General features: G+C 65.2%; 1 protein-coding gene across 6 annotated transcripts in view; it reads left to right on the top strand.

Annotated features, from left to right (window-relative positions):
• The window catches only part of COL20A1 (collagen type XX alpha 1 chain), a 29,824-nt gene extending 14,073 nt beyond the window's left edge, over window positions 1–15,751 (top strand). The window contains exons 14-36 of one of the 6 annotated variants that reach the window (XM_053890031.1): window positions 144–273; window positions 718–860; window positions 1,025–1,157; window positions 1,519–1,661; window positions 1,842–1,971; window positions 5,244–5,279; window positions 6,202–6,340; window positions 8,139–8,281; window positions 8,511–8,620; window positions 9,027–9,185; window positions 9,276–9,353; window positions 9,951–10,037; window positions 10,707–10,760; window positions 11,863–11,958; window positions 12,039–12,092; window positions 12,203–12,256; window positions 12,532–12,585; window positions 13,248–13,319; window positions 13,752–13,787; window positions 13,899–13,965; window positions 14,188–14,325; window positions 15,097–15,174; window positions 15,590–15,751. In XM_053890031.1, coding sequence (XP_053746006.1) covers window positions 144–273; window positions 718–860; window positions 1,025–1,157; window positions 1,519–1,661; window positions 1,842–1,971; window positions 5,244–5,279; window positions 6,202–6,340; window positions 8,139–8,281; window positions 8,511–8,620; window positions 9,027–9,185; window positions 9,276–9,353; window positions 9,951–10,037; window positions 10,707–10,760; window positions 11,863–11,958; window positions 12,039–12,092; window positions 12,203–12,256; window positions 12,532–12,585; window positions 13,248–13,319; window positions 13,752–13,787; window positions 13,899–13,965; window positions 14,188–14,325; window positions 15,097–15,174; window positions 15,590–15,615 — 2,160 coding nt within the window. In that variant the 3' untranslated portion in view covers window positions 15,616–15,751. Of the gene's footprint in view, window positions 1–143; window positions 274–717; window positions 861–1,024; window positions 1,158–1,518; window positions 1,662–1,841; window positions 1,972–5,240; window positions 5,280–6,201; window positions 6,341–8,138; window positions 8,282–8,510; window positions 8,621–9,026; window positions 9,186–9,275; window positions 9,354–9,950; window positions 10,038–10,706; window positions 10,761–11,862; window positions 11,959–12,038; window positions 12,093–12,202; window positions 12,257–12,531; window positions 12,586–13,247; window positions 13,320–13,751; window positions 13,788–13,898; window positions 13,966–14,187; window positions 14,326–15,096; window positions 15,175–15,589 lie in introns of all 6 variants that reach the window. The other 5 variants (XM_053890032.1, XM_053890030.1, XM_053890035.1 and 2 more) reach the window with 5 other exon arrangements.
• Window positions 15,752–19,837: the final 4,086 nt, after the last annotated feature.

Here is a 19,837-nt window from a genome sequence, read left to right as displayed (position 1 = left end):
TGGGCTCCCCGCTCCCAGTGCACACTCACTCCCCCACTCGGGGCCGTCGCGGGCCGTCCCCCTGGCGGGTCCCAGGCCGGGGTCTCCTCCCTGGCGGGGGCAGTTGGCTCCAGGCCTCCACCCACGTGCCTGCCGGCTCACAGGTAGAGGCTCCCGGCAACGCCACCTCGGCCACCGTGGGCCCTCTGTCCTCCTCCACTGCATATTCTGTCCGCGTCACCTGCCTCTACCCCGGGGGCAGTTCTTCCGTGCTGACCGGCCGCCTGACTACGCGTGAGTGGGCTGCGGTTGCCCGGGGCCCCCAGGCCGCTCCACACCTCCACCCGACGGATGGTTCACAGCAACACATAGCTGCCCTGCGCGGTGCTGAGCCGGGGGCACACGTGCCTGGACAGGTGTGACGACGGGGTGTAGGGCCCGCGAGGGCACGACCCCGGGCACCTCTAGAACCAGGGCTCGTGCCCAGCCTGCAGCCGGGTCCTGGGCAAAGGGGGAAAATGTGGGCATGGCTGCTGGGTGGGGTCTGGGGATCCCCTCTGCCCCCCATGGGGCAGTCACCCCCAAGCGTGGTCCTGCATCGGTGAAATCTCCTTCCCGGGTGCGTTAGGATGTTTCTGATGAGTCTTGAGGGGCAGGGGTGCGGAGGCCACCTCCTCACGGCATCCGCTTCTCCAGGCCCCGTCCCCCCAGCCTCAGTCTCCCCGCCCCGTCTTCCAGGGAAAGTCCCCAGCCCGAGCCAGCTCTTGGTGACAGAGCTCCCTGGGGACGAGGTTCGACTGGAGTGGACGGCCGCAGCGGCTTCCGGCGTCCTTGTGTACCAGATCAAGTGGACGCCCCTGGGAGACGGGAAGGCCCACGAGGTGTGGGCCGGGGAGAGGAGGACCATCTCCCAAAGCCGGGCTCCGGGAGGGCTCAGACCCTCGTGCTTCGTCCCGGGGACGGCTGCCTGCCCGCGGCCTGTGAGCCGAGCCCCAGGGAGAGGACACCTCTTCGCGGGGCGGACGCCTGTCCCTCCTCTCCACAGATCTCTGTCCCAGGGCACCGGGACGTGGCAGTCCTGCCTGGCCTGCGGAGCCACTTGGAGTACGAGATCACCATCCTGGCCTACTACAGGGATGGGGCCCGCAGTGACCCGGTGTCCCTCCGCTACACCCCCTGTAGGTGACCGCCCAGAGGGACCCCGGACCCTCCCAGCTCCAGGGGCCCAGGGCCTTGAGCTCCAGAGCCATTGACAGGCAGCTCCCTGAGTCCCCAGCCCTCTGGCCTGACCACTTGGGTCCACGGGTTCCCCCCTGAGCCCTCCAGGCAGGTGTTCAGGGGCAGCCGAAGTTTCGGGTTACCTGGTATGACAGAGTGCTCAGGACTGTCCTGGAGCTGACCCGGTGCCCAGTGGTCCCGTCTGCGCCGCAGGACGTGGTGGGAGGGTGGGGGCGGGGGGAGCAGGGACAGACCCCCGCGGGGCATGCCGGCCACCCTCCAGGCCCGGCCTGAGCCCCCAGGGTGGCGCCTGCCTCACAGCGCACCGGAGCCCGCCCTCTGACCTGGCCCTGGCATCCAAGTCACCCGACAGCCTGCAAGTCAGCTGGACCCCTCCGAGCGGCCACGTCCTCCACTACCGGCTCACCTACGTGCCAGCCTCGGGCTCGGGGCCCGAGAAGTCGGTGGGTCTCGGCCCCGCAGGGAGGCCACGGCCCATCGAGCGCCCCCGGGTCCCGGGGGAGACACAGCCGCCCTGTGTGTTGAGGGCGGTCGCCCCTCTGTGACAGATGCAGACAAGCGAGAGCAGAGACGCTCCAGAGGAGGCGGCTTAGGTGACCGTGTCCCCCCCGCCCCACCCCCAGATCTCTGTTCCAGGACTCAGCAATCACGTGACGCTCCCCAACCTGCTGGCGGCCAGCAAGTACAGGGTCCTGGTCTCCGCGGTCTATGGAGCGGGAGAGAGCAGGCCTGTGTCTGCCATAGGCCACACGGGTGAGTGGGCACCGAGACCCCCAGGCCCCAGCCGGGCCCCTGACCCTCACACCCAGCCAGGCCCCAGCCAGGACCGCAGACCCAGCCAGGCCCCAGCCAGGCCCCCGACCCTCACACCCAGCCAGGCCCCAGCCAGGACCCAGACCCAGCCAGGCCCCAGACCCTCACACCCAGCCAGGCCCCAGCCAGGCCCCAGACCCTCACACCCAGCCAGGCCTCAGCCAGGCCCCAGACCCTCACACCCAGCCAGGCCCCAGCCAGGACCCCAGACCCAGCCAGGCCCCAGACCCAGCCAGGCCCTAGACCCAGCTAGGCCCCAGCCAGGCCCCAGACCCAGCCAGGCCCCAGCCAGGCCCCAGACCCTCACACCCAGCCAGGCCCCAGCCAGGCCCCAGACCCTCACACCCAGCCAGGCCCCAGCCAGGCTCAATGACCCTCACACCCAGCCAGGCCCAGCCAGGACCCCAGACCCAGCCAGGCCTCAGCCAGGCCCCAGACCCTCACACCCAGCCAGGCCCCAGACCCTCACACCCAGCCAGGCCCCAGCCAGGACCCCAGACCCAGCCAGGCCTCAGCCAGGCCCCAGACCCTCACACCCAGCCAGGCCCCAGACCCTCACACCCAGCCAGGCCCCAACCAGGACCCCAGACCCAGCCAGGCCTCAGCCAGGACCCCAGACCCAGGCAGGCCCCAGCCAGGCCCCCGACCCTCACACCCAGCCAGGCCCCAGCCAGGACCCAGACCCAGCCAGGCCCCCGACCCTCACACCCAGCCAGGCCCCAGCCAGGACCCCAGACCCAGCCAGGCTCCAGCCAGGCCCCCGACCCTCACACCCAGCCAGGCCCCAGCCAGGACCCCAGACGCAGCCAGGCCCCAGCCAGGCCCCAGACCCAGCTAGGCCCCAGACCCAGCCAGGCCCTAGACCCAGCCAGGCCCCAGCCAGGCCCCAGACCCAGCCAGGCCTCAGCCAGGCCCCAGACCCTCACACCCAGCCAGGCCCCAGCCAGGCCCCAGACCCTCACACCCAGCCAGGCCTCAGCCAGGCCTCAGCCAGGCCCCAGACCCTCACACCCAGCCAAGCCCCAGCCAGGCTCATGACCCTCACACCCAGCCAGGCCCCAGTCAGGACCCCAGACCCAGCCAGGCCCCAGCCAGGACCCCAGACCAAGCCAGGCCCCAGCCAGGACCCCAGACCCAGCCAGGCCCCAGCCAGGACCCCAGACCCAGCCAGGCCCCAGCCAGGACCCCAGACCCAGCCAGGCCTCAGCCAGGCCCCCGACCCTCACACCCAGCCAAGCCCAGCCAAGACCCCAGACCCAGCCAGGCCTCAGCCAGGCCCCAGACCCTCACACCCAGCCAGGCCCCAGCCAAGACCCCCAGGCCCCAGCCAGGCCCCCGACCCTCACACCCAGCCAGGCCCCAGCCAGGACCCCAGACCCAGCCAGGCCGCAGCCAGCACCCCAGACCCAGCCAGGCCCCAGACACAGCCAGGCCCCAGCCAGGCCCCAGACCCAGCCAGGCCGCAGCCAGCACCCCAGACCCAGCCAGGCCCCAGACACAGCCAGGCCCCAGCCAGGCCCCAGACCCAGCCAGGCTTCAGCCAGGCCCCAGACCCTCACACCCAGCCAGGCCTCAGCCAGGCCCCAGACCCTCACACCCAGCCAGGCCTCAGCCAGGCCCCAGACCCTCACACCCAGCCAGGCCCAGCCAGGACCCCAGACCCAGCCAGGCCTCAGCCAGGCCCCAGACCCTCACATCCAGCCAGGCCCCAGCCAGGACCCCAGACCCAGCCAGGCCCCAGCCAGGACCCCAGACCCAGCCAGGCCCCAGCCAGGACCCCAGACCCAGCCAGGCCCCAGCCAGGACCCCAGACCCAGCCAGGCCCCAGCCAGGATCCCAGACCCAGCCAGGCCTCAGCCAGGCCCCTGACCCTCACACCCAGCCAGGCCCCAGCCAGGACCCCAGACCCAGCCAGGCCCCAGCCAGGATCCCAGACCCAGCCAGGCCTCAGCCAGGCCCCTGACCCTCACACCCAGCCAGGCCCCAGCCAAGACCCCAGACCCAGCCCGGCCTCAGCCAGGCCCCAGACCCTCACACCCAGCCAGGCCCCAGCCAAGCCCCAGACCCTCACACCCAGCCAGGCCCCTGGGAGCCTAGAACCCGTGGGCCTCCTTACTGGAGTCCTGCCCCAGGCTGTGCTGAGCACTGCCCAACTACCAGAAGGGCAATCAGGGTTCTCATGGAACCTGTTCCCATTGGACAGCGCAAACACCAACCCAGGGGTTAGGACCATGCTGGTGAATGCAATGCATGCAGGCTGATGTGGCTGGGGGCTCCTGGTTGGAACCTTGCCAGCAATGCTCAAAGCTGGGGAACGGGCTCGTAATTCTCCCATCTCTGCGTCTGGGGGTGCCAGGCGGGAGTCCCGTCCAGCCCGGCGGGAGTCCCGGGCAAGCTGGCTGTACCTCACAGACAGGGCAGGCGAGGGGCCCGGGCTGGCCTCCCTCGACGCACGGAGTACAGGGATGTGGCCTCAGTCGGCCCTGGGGGATGGCCACCCACAGGCAGGACCAGCTGAGGACACCGGGTCACACACTGCAGAGCAGAGGGCCCACTGAGGCCACTGAGCTGGGCCACTCCAGTCTCCCTCTGTGTCCCCCCCGTAGGGCCATCTAGTTTTGGCTTGAATGCCTCTGGGGATGGGGGTCTCCCTACTCAGTGGTGCCTTTACTGGCTCATGAACAACTTCTAAGCACCCACTGTGCCCCTGGCAGCGGAGGAAGCCTGCACAGCCAGGGACCTGGCCAGTGTGTCCCCGGGTCGGCGTGTCCCCAGGTCGAGGTGTCCCCAGGTTGGCATGACCCCAGGTTGGCATGTCCCCCAGTCGAGGTGTCCCCAGGTCGGCATGACCCCAGGTCGGCATGTCCCCAGGTCAGCCTGTCCCCAGGTTGGCATGTCCCCCAGTCGAGGTGTCCCCAGGTCGGTGTGTCCGTCTCCTTGGCCCTGCCACCTGGGGCACATCGGGTGGCCAGTACCCTCAGGGTTCGGTGCCCAGTGGGAGCGCCCCTGGGTGCGTGCTGTCTTGCAGGGGGTGGAAGTGAGGTCCCCGAGGGAGCGGGACATCATGTCCATCCTTCCCTGAGGCGTGGAGACCGCAGGCTGAAGACCAGCATCTCCAGGGCATCTGCCGACTTCAGGGCAGGGCGCTCCCCAGGTGGGGCGGGGCCTCGTGCCAGCCTGGCCCTGACCGACTCCTTGTTGCCTCCCAGCAGCCTGCCCCGCCCTCAGCCCAGATGGCTCCCTCTCAGGTAGGCCTGCCCTTGTGTGACAGCTGACCCTCCGCACCCCCCACCTGTCCCCCCCTCCTCTCACAACCGTCTGAGGAGGGTGGCCTGGGACCCCACCCGCCACAAAGGGGCAGTGACAAGAAACAAGGTCCTGTGGTCGTCGGAGGCCCCAGTCTCACCTGCGCAGGGGAGAGTGGGGATGAGGCTGGCCAGAGCTTTCTTCCTGCCTCACCGTCGGGGTTGCTGAGGCCTGTCCACGGTCACAGCTGGGACACGGCAGGGCAGACGAAGCCCTGGGTCCTGTGTGGCCTCCTCGAGGCTCTCTGCTGACTCGAGCCGGGTGAGGGGCCGAGCACGGGGCTCACACAGCGTCTTCAGTGCTTCGTGGGTCTGAGACGCTCCCAGACGCGGGGCCGACGTGAGAGCCGCCCGTGGTCAGGCACACACGTGCAGAGCGGGGGCGGTGGAGGCCTGTGTCTCCAGGGCCGAGCGTCCCTCGGGGGCCACCGTGAGCTGCGAGGCGGCGCCACTCCTGGCAGGGAGCTGAGGCTTCTCCGTCCTGCTCCCGCTCCTGCCCCAGGCCTGTGGCCGCGCTGAGCATGCAGCAAATAAGATTTCCCCTTCACTTTGTGCCCTTAGCATCACAGAAGGTGCAGACGCTGGGAGCCCGCCGGGCCGGGGCGGGCGGTGTGACCCACCCGTGTGCACCCTCGCCTCTGCCGGGAGGTCGGGGGCTGTGCACCAGAGGGGGAGGCCAGCGGGCGGGCGCCCCGAGTACGCGTCCACCTGTGGGCCCCCTGATCACCTTCCTCCCGTCGATGGGCGTCCTGTCTTTGCGTCTCCCCTCCTCTCCCCTGACTCCTGCTGCCTTCTCTTTGCGTCCTGCCCCTCCGGCCCTCACCTTTCGTCTCTGATCGTCCCCTGGTGTTGCTTCCTGTCCCAGGCTTTGACCTCATGGCGGCCTTTGGTCTGGTGGAAAAGGAGTATGCGTCTATCCGCGGCGTCGCCATGGAGCCCTCGGCATTCGGCCGCGCCAGGACCTTCACACTCTTCAAGGATGCCCAGCTGACGCGCCGGGCCAGGTGGGAGGACAGGGGACAGACCGCGGCCCGAGATGGGGGGCAGCTGCACAGTGGGGGTGGGTCCTGGGGAGGTCCTGCCGCTCGGTCCCCCGGAGCCAACCAGGCGGACGTCCCCCCCGCCCAACCCCGGCGAGCAGCGTTTTCCAACTGAACAAATCTTGCATGGGTGGAATGAGGCCACGAGTGGGTCCTGTTCCGTGTGGCCCAGGCATCGATCAGACTTGCAGACTTCCGCACAGTGGCCCCCATTTGTCTCCTTGGGAAGCCCTGCCTCCCGTGTGGGCTCCAGGCAGGCAGATGCCTGGTTTTAGCGAGCGGCTGCTATGTGAGCACGAAAACGGCCGCGTGATTCCTGACGTCTAACAGCCGCCCTCCCCTGCTTGTGGAGAGATCTTGAATCAAAATCGCAACTGTGACACACACAGCAAAGCCTCTTCTTAAGTTAGAATGTTGTAAATTGTCAACGCAGTCGTATGCTTTGTAATGGAAATTTGAAAAATACAAAATAGATAATTTTGCAAAACTCGGCCAACGCTGCTAAGATTCAGGACTTTCTCCCCAGTCCAGCGGGCACAGCAGGTGCAGCAGGCACGGCCGCGGCCTCACCCCTGAACTCATGGCTTCCCTGTGCCACCCAGGCCCCGATCTGTTCCTGTGTTAACTTCTCCTTTAGGCGGCATACGGGTTTCACGTTTGTGGGGGTGGCTGAAGCCTGGCTTTTCCTCCCGTCCAAGCTCTAATGTGGGGCTCGAGCCCGAGGCTTGCGCTCCGACTCTCAGAGCAAACCCTACCTGGATGCCACCACCGTTGTTAATCACTGTGGGGGCAGCTCTCCTGTGATTTACCCCTTTTCTGCAAATGACAGCCTTGTCCCAGGGCCCTCACACTGGGCGCTTCATGTTTGTCTGCCCTCTGGAGCTCACAGCCCAAGAGGTGGGGGCAGATGTTTCTGCTGGGGTGGCCCCCACTCCAGATGTGATCATCCACCCCAGGTGAGGTCGCCCAGCACAGGTGCCCCCCGCCCACATGATAGCTGCCACAAATGGGGCTCTGGGCTCCTAAGAGTAGAAAGGGTCCCTCCCTGTAATGGGATCGGGAAGACTCCCCAAGAAAGTGGCAAACAAGTAAGGGCAGGGAGACAATGGGGAAAGGAAGCGCACTCAGGAAGAAGGAACAGCCTGTGCCAAGGCCCTGGGGTCAGTTTACTTAAAGAACCACAGGAATGGGCAGGGCTGGGTCTTTTGGGCTCTTGGTTATCCCAAGAGCAAATGAAGGGCAAAGAACAAGGCTGGAGGCCTCTAGGAACAGTCTCAGCATGCCCTGGGAGCCCCAGCACTGGCACAGAACCCCTCTGAGCACTCCCCTCCCAACAAGCTCAGGTCAGTGGGAGCGACTCCTGAGGGCAGGGCTGCCTGTGGGCTCCTGACCCCAGGGAACGGGCCCAGAGACCCTCCTGCTGAACCTCCTTGACCTGCCTCCTCTCCATCCCTGCAGAGGCCCTGGAGAATGGGGTCTTGGCGGACCCTGCCCAGGATTGTCGTGAACACTGGCTGTGGCAGGGCCTTCCATCCCGGCCAGGCCTCAGGGCGCAGGGGGCTGTGGGCTGCGTCCTCAGGGCCCATCTTGTTGAGCCCCCACCAGCCCAGGGGCACTTCTGTCCCTTGTATACCCCTTGTTACTGTTGGGGATTGGAGACAGGAGGGGCCCGGCGCCGTCACAGAACCCTCTCTGCAGTCTCTGCATGGCGGGACCCCGTCTCCTCCCAGGCCTGCAGCGGCCCCCGCCTGTGTCCCAACAGTGACGTCCACCTGGCCGCCCTCCCACCGGAACACACGGTTGTCTTCCTCCTGCGTCTGCTGCCCGAGACACCCCGCGAGACCTTTGCACTGTGGCAGATGACGGCCGAGCACTCCCAGCCCGTCCTGGGGGTCTTGCTGGATGGTCAGCCCAGAGGCAGGGCGGTGGGGCCAGGGCTGTGGGTCCTGAGAAACCCTGCCTCCAGGCCAGGCCGGGACCGCCATCACCGGGAGGCAGGAGTCCCAAACAGGGGCCATGTCTGTAGCTCGGGTCCCCGAGGCTTGGGGTGCATTTGACTTTGCACGCTGCCCTGTCGTGGGGCTGTCCTGTTCTGTTTGGGGGGTCTCACATGTCCCTCACCCCTCCCCTGCAGCCGGCAGGAAGTCTCTGACCTACTTCAACCACGACCCCAGGGCCACCTTGCAAGAGGTCACCTTTGACCTGCCCGAAGTGAGGAGGATATTCTTTGGAAGCTTCCACAAGGTCCTGGAAGGTTCCCGAAAGACTGAAGTGCACTTCCTCTAAGACCATCCGCTGCCCCCCACTCCCTCCCACTTTCCTCTAAAGTCATCTTGTCCTGTCCAAGCCTCTGTCCCTCTGATCCCCTCTATGACAGATGTCTTAGTTTGGGTCAGAGAGCATCCCAACCCTTCCCCGGTCCCAGGAATCCCTGGGAGGGGTCTGCAACACGTGTAGTTTGCTCCATTATACAAAGGGGAAACTGAGGCCCAGTGAGGGGGTGTCCCATTCGACCCAGGATGGAGTCAGGATCCTGACCCCCAGGTAAATGGGCCCTTTCCTCCCCATCTGGCCTGGCCTTGCGGCCACAGATGGGTGCTCACCCCCGCCGGGGCTGCAGGGGGAACCCATGGTGGTGTCTCTCTGGCAGGTGCATGTGGCTGTGGGCCGCTCCAAGGTCAGGCTCTATGTGGACTGCCGGAAGGTGGCTGAGAGGCCCATGGGGGAGGCAGGCAGCCCACCTGTTACTGGCTTCGTCATGCTGGGACGGTTGGCCAAGGCCCGCGGGCCCCGGAGCAGTTCAGCCACGGTGAGCATGGGCTTCGTCCTGCTGCACCGGGCTGGAGGGGGCGCCCCAGAGCCCACAACCGTATCTGGCTGACCCTGCTTTGCATTATAGTTCCAGCTCCAGACGCTGCAGATCGTGTGCAATGACTCCTGGGCGGAGGAAGACATGTGCTGCGAGCTCCCTGCGTCGGTAGGTGGGACAGTGCCTGCCAAGGGCGCAGAGTCTGGGGGTAGAGAGGAGGCGCACCAGCACGGCACCGGGAGAAAGCAGGGCAGCCTTCCTGGAGGAGGTGGCCTCTGGTCAGAGCCAGAGCCCCGGGCAGCTGAATGCAAGAGACCCTGGAGGCCAAGGCAGGCTGGAGTGCGTCAGGAAGCCGCCAGCTGCGGGGGTGGCCACTGCTGTGTACTCGGGGGCCACTTCCCTTCTCTGTGGGCGCAGTTGGGGTGTAGACAGCTGGCCAGGAAGGAAGGGGCTCATCCAGCAAAGCCAGAGGGACTGCCAGAGACTCGGGCAGCCTCCGCACCATGAAGATGTGGGCAGGGCTCCTCACGCTGTACCCACACGGGGCTTGGGCATGCTGGGGATTGGGAGGGACTGGGAGAGGGCCCGTGCAGGGCAGCCGGCAGCGGGGGGGGGGGGGGGGGGGAGGGCACCGGGGACCAGCTCCCCGCCCCTCACTCCCAGCCTCCCCGGCGTCCTGGAACCCAGCTGTCTGGCTGTCCGAGCTCTAGGTCAGACAGGAACAGGTGGGGGTCCACTTAATGAGTGGGGTCTCCTTCCTCCCAGAAGGATGGAGAGAGCTGCCCTGCCTTCTCTTCCTCTTGTGCCTGTTCCTCGCAGACCCCGGGGCCCCCGGGGCCCCAGGGACCTCCGGTGAGTCCATCATCGGCTCCCCGGGTGACCTGGGCTCCTGGCAAAGCCCGCTGCCCCCTCACTCACACCGCCGAGCAGCAGAGCCAGCCTGCGCAAAGATGGGATGTTCTCACGAGCCCCCCAGCGGCCCCACCCCCCTGCCTCGTGAGACCCCTCCCAGCCAGCCTCTCCTTCCCTCCGCTTCCCTCCCCTGAGCCAACCCTGTGGGGCGGGGGGGGGGCCAGTCGGCCCAGTCAGTCTGCGGCACCGTGCTGGTGGTGGCCGGTGGGTGCGATGTGGCCCGGCAGTGAGTCGCAGCCATGTGGGCGGCCTCCGTCCCAGGTGCTCCGGCTGTGGGACCCCACCGTGGGGCGGGGCCCGCACCCCTGCCAGCCCCGAGGCTCCGGGGCCCGTGTGGCGGGAGCGTCGCTCAAGCGCAGGGCTCTGGCCTGGCCGTCCGCGGACCGCACCGGGCAGGGGCCGCAATTTGAACGGAGACCCGCCAGAACTGGTCTGGTGTACCCGGCAGCTGTGGGCGGTGGGGGGCGGCGGGGAGGGCGGGCTAGGCCTGGCCCTGGAAGACCCCTCCCCTCCCCCACCTGAACTGGGGGACTGTAGTCCCCGGGGGGCAGCGCAGCGGGGCCCTCGGGTGGGCGCCGCGGAAGCTCAGCCCGGTCTGTGTCCTGGTAGGGCCTCCCCGGAAGGAACGGAGTCCCAGGAGAACGGGGCTTCCCAGGCCCCAGGGTGAGTTGTGGGGGGTCCTGTGGGGCCGGAGGGTGGGGCCCCACAGCCAGAAGCAAAGTGCCCTCCCCAGTGAGGGGCCCGTTTCCCACCCCCGACCCCAGAAATCGCGACGTCATTGACCTTGAGCAACCTGACAGGTGAAGTGCGTTGGCAGTTCTCCTACAGGAGCTCCAACACCCTGTGGGAGTTGCTGGAACTTGCTGGAGTTTTCCCCTTGACAAATGTCCTTGGAACCCTTGCCGCTGGGTTATTTTTCGTATTAATTCTTGGGAGCACTCGACAGATTATGGACGTTAGCCACATGTCTGTGATCTGCGTTGTGACCGGTTTGCCCCCCGCTGGTGTGGAGCTGGCGCGGGGACAGATAGATTTTGTTGTGTGACAGTCACCTCTGGGTGTTCCTATTTATTAGGAGATTTAGAAAATCAAGGGTGGATATTAAGATCTGGTGCTGCCTCAGCTGGACACAGCCAAATAATTCTTTCTCCTGGAGCTCTTAGTTTGGCGAATGATTTTAGCGCATTCCTGACACTGAACTCTTCCTGTACCCGTTAAACCGCGTACTTGTCACCCGTTCGTGTGCTGCAGGGTTCTGTTTGCTGACGTTTTACTTAGGATTTTCTCATTGATATTCAGACATGAGAATGTCTGCAGTTTTCTTTAGGGAGTTTGGTACACTTATATGCTAAATTCACAAAAATTCTTTGAAAGCATTGATTTTGCCCTGGAATCTCAAACGGTGGAAAGAGAGTCTGTCCCTGGCCCTTAGGGATCCCGTGGCACACTCCAGAGAGGACAGAGCCTAGTGCTGGGGCGTCAGAGCTCTGACTGGCCTGTCCAGGTCGGCTCTGCCACAGGGCTTTCTGTACCCCTCCCGGTCAGGAAGGCAGAACGGGGTCACTGGCTCTGTGACCCGGAGAAGTGGCCGGGGTCAGTCCCCGGCTGTCGAGCAGGTCCCAGCAGGACCCCTCCCGGGGTGGGCAGTGAGGGGAGGGCGTCTCTGTAGGGCTGGGTCTGGCTGCCACGGTCAGCTGGAGGGCCAGGGGGGCCACTGAGGGCAGGGTGGAGGCCTTCTTAGCCCCTCCCTCGCCTGTGTCTGCAGGGAGAGCCCGGGCCACCCGGACAGACGGGACCTGAGGGTCCTGGGGGTCAGCAGGGGTCGCCAGGGACCCAGGGCCGAACCGTGCAGGGGCCTGTGGTAGGTGCTGTCTCCCCTCCCCCTCCCCCCGGCTGCCGCCCCCGCTCCTCTGGGACAGACTGAGTCCCTTTCCTCTCCAGGGTCCGCCAGGGGTCAAAGGAGAGAAGGGGGACCACGGAGCCCCGGGTTTGCAGGTAGTGGGATCAGACGCCGCTCTGAGTGTGTGGGCAGGGAGGGCACGGGCTGGGGACCTGGGTCTCCGGGATGGGGCCTCAGCCTGGCCAGCTGTCTCTGTTCCTTCTAGGGCCATCCTGGTCACCAGGGCCCTCCCGGGAAGGTCGGCCTCCAGGGACCTAAGGTGGGAGAGAAGCCTGTGGTGGGGTGGGGCGGGGGGGGCGGTGGATCTCGGATAGAGACTGTGGGGGCGGGGGCCTCCCCAGCGGGGAGGGGAGGGTGGTCACTGCCAGGGGCCGGGGGCAGGCCCTGAGCTTGGCTGGCCTTGCCCCCCGCTCAGAGGTGTGGGTCCCTGGGTGCTGGGTTCTGTCTGTGGGGGTGACGTGGGCCACCGCGGGAGGGGCGTGTGGGGGCACCAGGCCGCCCCCTGCCCTAGCCTGCCCTGTCCTCTTTCTTCAGGGAATGAGGGGTCTGGAGGGGAGTGCTGGCCTGCCTGGACCTCCGGGCCCGAGGGTAGGTCCTCCTGAGAGGCTCCCCCCACTTCCTAGGGCCGATCAGGTCAGAGCCTGCCCTGTGGCTGCAGCCCCTTCCCCCGCAGGTGACCTGGGGACGCCTCTCTCTCCTGGGCTGTTACCTGGTGGGGCTCCGCAGGGCGCGCGAGTGCCCAGGGGCGGCTCCAAGCGAGGGTCTTCCTCACCTCCGCTGGGCAGGTCGGAAACGCCACGTTAGCATGGCCCCAGTCACCCTCGGTCCGTGTGGCAGGAAAGTGCCCGGGCTCCAGGGTAGGCCGAGGGAGGGTGGACGCGTGAGGCTGGCGGCGGGGAAATGACCGGGGCCGTCTTCTCCTTCTCCGCGGCCTCGCTCAGAGGCACCTCCCCTCCCCAGCCTGTGGTTCCGGGGTCTGTGCTGGGCTCAGTGCTGGGGAGCTGTCCCTGGGGTGGGGGGCGACAGTGGTCATACTCGGGACGGCCAGTGCCAAGTGGGGTGGGGTGGGAGGGCCTCTGCCCTGGGTACCTGGCCTGGACAAGCTCTGAGGCAGGTGAGGAGGCCCGGCCTGGCCTGCAGGGGGCAGGGACCCAGTCCTCAGGGAGCCAAGGCTGGAGGGAGGAGGACCCACGTCCTCCGGGTCGGGTGGGGGGGGGGGGGCCACGGCCACACCCTCTGCACCCCTGCAGGGCTTCCAGGGCACGGCGGGGGCCAGGGGCTCCGGAGGGCAGAGAGGACTCCCGGGGCCTGTGGGGCTCACGGTAAGTCCCCTTCCCACCTACCGGCCAGCCACTCAGCAAAGATGGGAGGCGGGGGAGCAAATTTGGGTAAATGCCTCCTTCCCGCCCAGTCAGGGCCACTTTGGGAGCTTGGGTTTGGAACTGATCTGCAGCAGAGGGAGCCCGAGATGGGACCGGCCAGGGAACAGGGCGGGCCTGGGGGCCCCAGGGTGTGGGGCAGGCCTGGTCCCACACCTAGGCAAGGGCTCAGCTGGGAGGTGGAGGAAGGCAGGCCCCGGGCAGGCCCAGCTGGCGTCCGGGCCCGTGTCCCAGCTGCGGGGGACTCTGCGTTGCCAGCTCCCTAGAGTCGGGAGCAGCGGCCCCCAGCATGCAGCCCTCACCCGGCCCGGGACAGGGTCCAGGCGGGTTGACTTCTCTGTGCTGACCCGCTTTTCTCCTCTTCCTCTATTTCAGGGGCTGCCGGGGCCCAAAGGGGAGCGAGGAGAGAAGGTGAGTGAGGCCCCTGTCCAGGGTCCAGGCGCTTCCTGGGGGGTGTGTGGGAGGCACCGGCCCCGTGCCGCTGGGCACAGCACTTGGCCACATGGCCCATCTGCCCTGCAGGGGGAGCCGCAGTCCCTGGCCACCATCTACCAGCTCGTGAACCAGGCCTGCGAGTCTGCCATCCAGAGTGAGTGGTGTGGCCTCCTCGTGAGGGTGCCAGGGCCCCCCACCCCCACCCCCGTGCGGCCTCTGTCTCACCCCAGCCGGGCCGAAAGGGACCGCGGGCACCCGTCACTAGCCTGATGCAGCCCTTCTCCTCGGCCATGCCCCAGTGAATTCGGGGGAAGGAGCGGGGAGTCCCCCTGCCCCACGCCCCGCCCTGCTGTCACCCCTCCACCCCTATCCCCAGCTCACGTGCTGAAGTTCCACCATGAGAGCGCCAGGGCCCCCAGGCCCATCTTGCAGGCCCTCGGACACCCCAGCTCTCACGGTGAGGCCTGGCTCCCTGGAAGAGGAGGACGAGACGGCCCCCACCCTGAGGACGGAGGTACTGGCCCCCTTGCGGGGGGTGTGGGGGCAACTGCAGCTCCCTCCCCGTCCCCGGCTGGGAGTTCCGTGTGGCCCCGGCATCCCCTGCACCCTCCCTGGGCCGGGGTGCGGAGGCAGGGCCCCTGAGCCCACACAGAGGTTGCTAAGGCAGGACCGGACGTGGCCTGGTTTCCCCGGGGTCCTCAGAGGGCCCCCTTCCCCTTCCTCCCGGGAAGCCCAAGATTAGGGCCACCTCCTGCCCTGCCGTCCCCTCCCTCCTGTCCTTCCCATGTGCTCTCTCTCTCCTTGCTCTGATGCAGCAGGAGGCTTGGTCTAATGACCTTGTCACGCGTTCGTCCATCCGACTGGGGCCGTGGCGCCGGTCACGGCTCAGGTGCCGAGATGGATGGGAGGCTGATCAGGGGAGACAGAGCTCGTGGGCCTGGATGGGGTGGGGCTGTGGTGCCGCCCCATGGGCAGGACCGCGGGGTCCTGCCTCACCCCCTGGGCTGGGCGTTGGGAGGGGAGAGGGGCTCCCCTGCGGGAAACCCTGCCCCCCACGGTCCGTCAGAGTGCCCCAGACACTGCCTTTGGCATAAATACCCTTCTTTGTACCCAGCCTCGTGGACAAGGCTACAAGTGCCCCCCCTCAGTTAACCTTGGCCACTGACCCAACAACACGTGCCTGCTTGGGTTCGGGTGCCCACCTCCCCTCGGTCAGAACAGGGTCCCTGAGAAGGGAGACCGTTACCATACGCACCCCGGTTCCAGCACACCCCCTTCCGCTCAGGTGAGCCCGGAGCCCTTGGTCAGAGGAGCAGCCCTCGGCTGAAAGGGAGTGAGCCTCCCGGACCCCTGGGGGGAACAGGTGAGCCCCCCACCTTCGGGGAGGAGGAGCTCCCGGGGGGCTGCTGGGAGGCGGGGGTGCAGCACGGACAGATGGCTCAGGAGCTGGTGAAGCGGCTTGGGATAGAACACGAGTGGGGGTTCCTGGGCCTTGGGGGGCCCAGCAGACCTGGAGACACGTCGGGGGGAGCCAGGAGAGCCCAGGGAGGCCCGAGTCAGGGGTTAGCAGGGCAGGAGGGTGGATTGGGTGGGCGAAAGGATCAGGGCCGGGGGCACCTGGCAGCAGCATCCTGGGGAAAGGTTCGTGCCCGGGGCTCGTGGCCCAGCTGGAGGCACGGGGACCCTGGGGGCTCGGGTCCTCGGTGCCAGGTGGGCGGGGCTGCTGCCGTCCAGCTGGCTGCCGCCTCCCTCAGACTGTTCACCCTCTCTCCTGCCAGGACGGCCCCCGTGCTGCCCAGAGTGACCCTGCCCCTCCCTGGACCCTGCAGGAGCAGCCTGGAAAGCGAGTCCCGGGAGGGGCCTGGAGGCAGAAGGTGGGGGTGGGGGGCCTTCCCTCTGTACTGTTTCCACACTCAGATAAAGTACAGCGTGCTCAGCAAGGGAGCGGCCTGCTCACTGCAGGGAGGGGCGTCCCTGGGACCCGGAGTCCGTCCCTGCCCAGTCGAGTCCAAGTCGCCCCACCCCCACCCTCAGAGAGACAAACCGGCATCCTTCCGTGGCTTGAGGGACACCCCCCCCCCCGCCGCCCCGCCGCCCCTGCAGCCTCCTGTGACCTTGTGACTCAGTGCCCCGGCACCCCCACAGTCCAGGCCCTGCCCAGGACGGGGTTTCTCAGCCGCATTGAGTGACCCGGGGGGGCTTGGAGATCGGTGCCCAACCCCCTGTCAAACACTCGCTGATGTGACCTTCCCGGGCAGGTGTCAGGGGGCTCCTCTCTCCCTAGTAGCATCCCCTCAGTAACGACATAGCGTCCGGCTCGCCTCCCATGCGCTTGAGTCCCTGGGGACCCTGACCTGCTGGCCCCGTGCCTTGTCACTGCCAGCACCCCCCTTCTCCAGCCCACCAGCCTGGACACCACCCTGGCCGCCCCTGACCCTTACTTACCTGGAAACCTCACCTGCTGTGGCCTATAAACACCACGTCATTTTCTAAACTGGGAAGAATTTGGGGCGGGCCTCCTTCAGACGCGGAGGCCAACATAAACTTCCGAGGTGACATTTGCGCAGAGACAGGAACAAAGTGGGGAGTGGAAGATGGGAGAAGGTTCCAGCAGGGGCACAGCACGTGGGGGGCCTGAACCCACAGCACCACCCAGAAACGGCAGGAGGCTACACAGGCCGGAGCGGCCGGGACAGAGACAGCTGAGCCCGGGGCCAGGAGCAAGTTCGGCTCTGACAGACCCGGGGGCGGTACGGGGAGGGGGGTGGGGGGGGTGGGGGAGGGGTGTGTGGTCTGGACTCAGGAGCGGGTCACCAGGGCTTCTGAGCAAGGAACTGATGGGACCCGCAGTCTGTTCTGTTATACATGATCTGTGGGTAAGAACTCAGGGAGCCCCGTGGGGTCGGGGCCTCATCGTTGCGAGCTGAGACGGAGGTGACGAGAGCAGGCGGGAGGCCGAGCCTGGGAGGAGGGGCGGTGGCGGAGCGACTGCGGGAGGCATCTGGGGCGGGAGCCCACCGGAGAGGGGTGCTGGGTCCGGTCTCAGGCGGGCAGCGTGTCGGCCACCATCTCAGTGTGAGCGGAAGCCTTGGGGCTGGCTCCCTGGGCTGCAGGCAGGCTTGGCCCAGGAGCGGCACGGTCAGAGAAGGGACCGGGGGAGACGCCCGCTCTGGACCGTCTGCTCAAGGAGGCGGGGTGCAGCCGGGGCACGAGAGCCCAGGCGGGGGAGCAGGCACCAGCTCACCCCCCCGTCCCCAACCTGCGACGTCCCGGCCCAGCGGGCTGGGGAGAGCGCAACCCTGCCGCCCGCCCTCCCCGGCCCTGCCTCCGGTGTGGCTGACCGTGCGGGTCTGTGGGAGCCCACCGCAGCACCCCCAATCCCTCCACACGTGCGTGTCCGGATGAACGCACCGCACACGTGCTCACGTGCGGCACGACTCTCGGGTCCAGGAGACAAGTAACAGGGAAAACGACATCGGAGGGACAGGGCCACGCCCCGGGGAGACCGTGCCGCGCCCACCAGACCAACGAGGACCGACAAGGATGTCCTCTTGGGCCCATTAACCTAAAACTCCCAAGTTCAAAGAGGGAAGGATTGATGTAACGACACGAAGCCAGAATCAGTAAGTAGAAAGGACAGACAGCCGGAAACACGGCATGGAGGTTGCAAAAGGAGAAGTATCAGCGAGGCGGGCGGGCGGTTACGGACACGCGCCGAAGCCGGGCTGCAGGGTCAGCTTGAAGACGTCTCCCCTCAGGCTCAGAAAAGGATGAAACAGAGAATTCGAGTGTTGGCATCCACGTGGGGGGTGGGGGGGCGGTCCAAGTGGGAAGAGGTGGGAAGCGAGGACTGGCGAATGTTCAAATAGGCAGTTTTTAAAAATTAGAAAATTAGAGAAGATCTCAGACCTCACACTGAAGGGCTCAGAGAGCTGGATGGGATCGATTATGAAAATACTCCCTTAGACTCTTTAATGCAAAACATGGTGAAGCGAACGGAAATACTTCTTGGAAGAATGAGTCAGCTTGGTGTCCAAGGCGGGAGCATGATGACCCGAAGTGTTGAGGGAAAGCACTCAAGTGTCACATCCAGTGAATTATCACTGGAATGAATGGGGCAAAAACATGTCCCGAGTCCACAAAGTCTCAGAAGGGGAAACACCTTCCCCCTGAGGGGGGGAGGGAGCCCCCCCAGAAAGGGGAAAATAACCGGAAATTAGATCCAATACACAGGAAAGCCCAGTCCCTGAGACACGTGATGAAGTTCACTGCCGACTGGACAATGAAGCCCTCCACGTGGACAAATTCTGCACTTCTAGATTGTTCCGCTGTGGCTGGTGCGTGGGAGGCCAGGATTCCTGAAGGCAACCAATGCGCTTGCTTTATTCGGAGATGGGCAGCCTGATATCAATTTATTAAACTCTTGGAACATATAAATCTTGGCAGCAGCCATGAGGAGGAAGAAAATAGAACGTGTAACCTTCGAGATTAGCATTTCCTTTATGGGAGGGGATAGAACATGTAAACAGAAGCATTTCCCAGTGTAGCAGAAATTACAATAAATATGAGTGAACTTCCAAACTGTGCTGAGAGGCACGACCCAGCTTTCTGCCTCTAGCCAGCTCGGAGCAGCCAGGGTTGGACTAGAGCACCCGGAAGCCGGGAGAATGTACGAGGTGGTCATTCTGGGCGTTTCCACGGGGAAGGATAGTGTTTTCTGAAAATGGTGCAGAGGCAGCTGGAGATTCGAATCATGAACCACCCTCATCGAATGCCACGTGCAAAAGCTGGCTCGGAAAGTGTGATAAACCGAAACATAAAAGCTAAAACAAAGCTTTCTAGAAGGAAATCTAGAAGTACATACTCAAAACCTCGGGATAGGCACAGATTTCTTAAGCAGGGTCCATAAAGCAATAACCATAGAAGGAAAAAAAATAAATTGCACTTCATCAAAATTAAAAACTTTTCTTCAAAAGACACCATTAAGGAAATGAAAATTGTAGTCACAGATGGGAAAGAAATATTAACAACTCATTAAAAGAAGGCGATGTGTAATGAGAAAAGATTTCAACACTTCACTAAGCAAGACACACGGGCGGTCAGTGAATCCACGACACGGCGCTCAGCAGCCCTGGTCTTCAGAGACGAGAAAGCCACTCATGCAGTGCAACCCACACCCCGTGTCTCTGAGGCTGTCGCAGGGGTGCGAGGCCACATGGCTGGGAAGCTTCTGGAAACACCTCCTGGGGCCTTCCGGGGCCCCGAAGTTCTAGTAGGTATTTGCGCCAGAGAAATGAAAACATGTCCACACAAAGACGCGTGTGCGTGCATGCACGGGAAGCAGCATGATCCGTCACAGCTCCAAACAGGAAACAATCCAAGCGTCCATCAATGAATAAACAAATGGCGGAGTATTGACAGACACAAGCAAATCACACACGTACTACCGGGGATGAACGGCAAAGCCCGCTGAAGCAAACAGGCTGTGCACAAAGGAGAGTCCTCCATTTATGTGAGGTTCTAGAACACACGAAGGCTCTAGTGCAATGGCGGTCAGGGCAGCGGCTTCCCGGGGAGGCGCAGGGAAGGTAGATGGACGTGTTCCATCCATCCACTTGGGTGGTAGCCACGGGTTGTCCACGTCGTAAACAGCGACAAGAGTCAGGTTAGCGGTTAAAGGTGGAAGCTGAGTGGCTATGTTGTTGTCAACAAAGGTAGACTTCAAAACACAGAATGGGCCAGAGAGGAAGGGGACGTGACATGAGGCCAAGGGGGCTGCTCACCGGGAGGACACGGCAGCCCTCGACGTGACAGGGCTGCAGAATACAGGAAGCAAACGCTGACCGAGGAGCAGGGGACAGACCCACAGCTGTCCTCAGTGGCACTAACACCCGCACGGGAATCGGGAGAGAAAGCAGACAGAAGACCAGAGCAGACCTCTCCCCTGACCTGACCTGGCCGGCACTGCTAGAACTTTCCCCAGACCACAGCAAGCGACACCTCCCCGTCAAGCACATGTGGAAGGC

Source organism: Panthera pardus, unplaced genomic scaffold, assembly GCF_024362965.1.
Source record: "Panthera pardus isolate Hobbes unplaced genomic scaffold, ASM2436296v1 HiC_scaffold_25, whole genome shotgun sequence".
In the NCBI taxonomy this organism is placed as follows: domain Eukaryota; kingdom Metazoa; phylum Chordata; class Mammalia; order Carnivora; family Felidae; genus Panthera; species Panthera pardus.
Note: the sequence above shows the minus strand (reverse complement) of the source record. Positions and strands in the feature narration are given on the sequence as shown.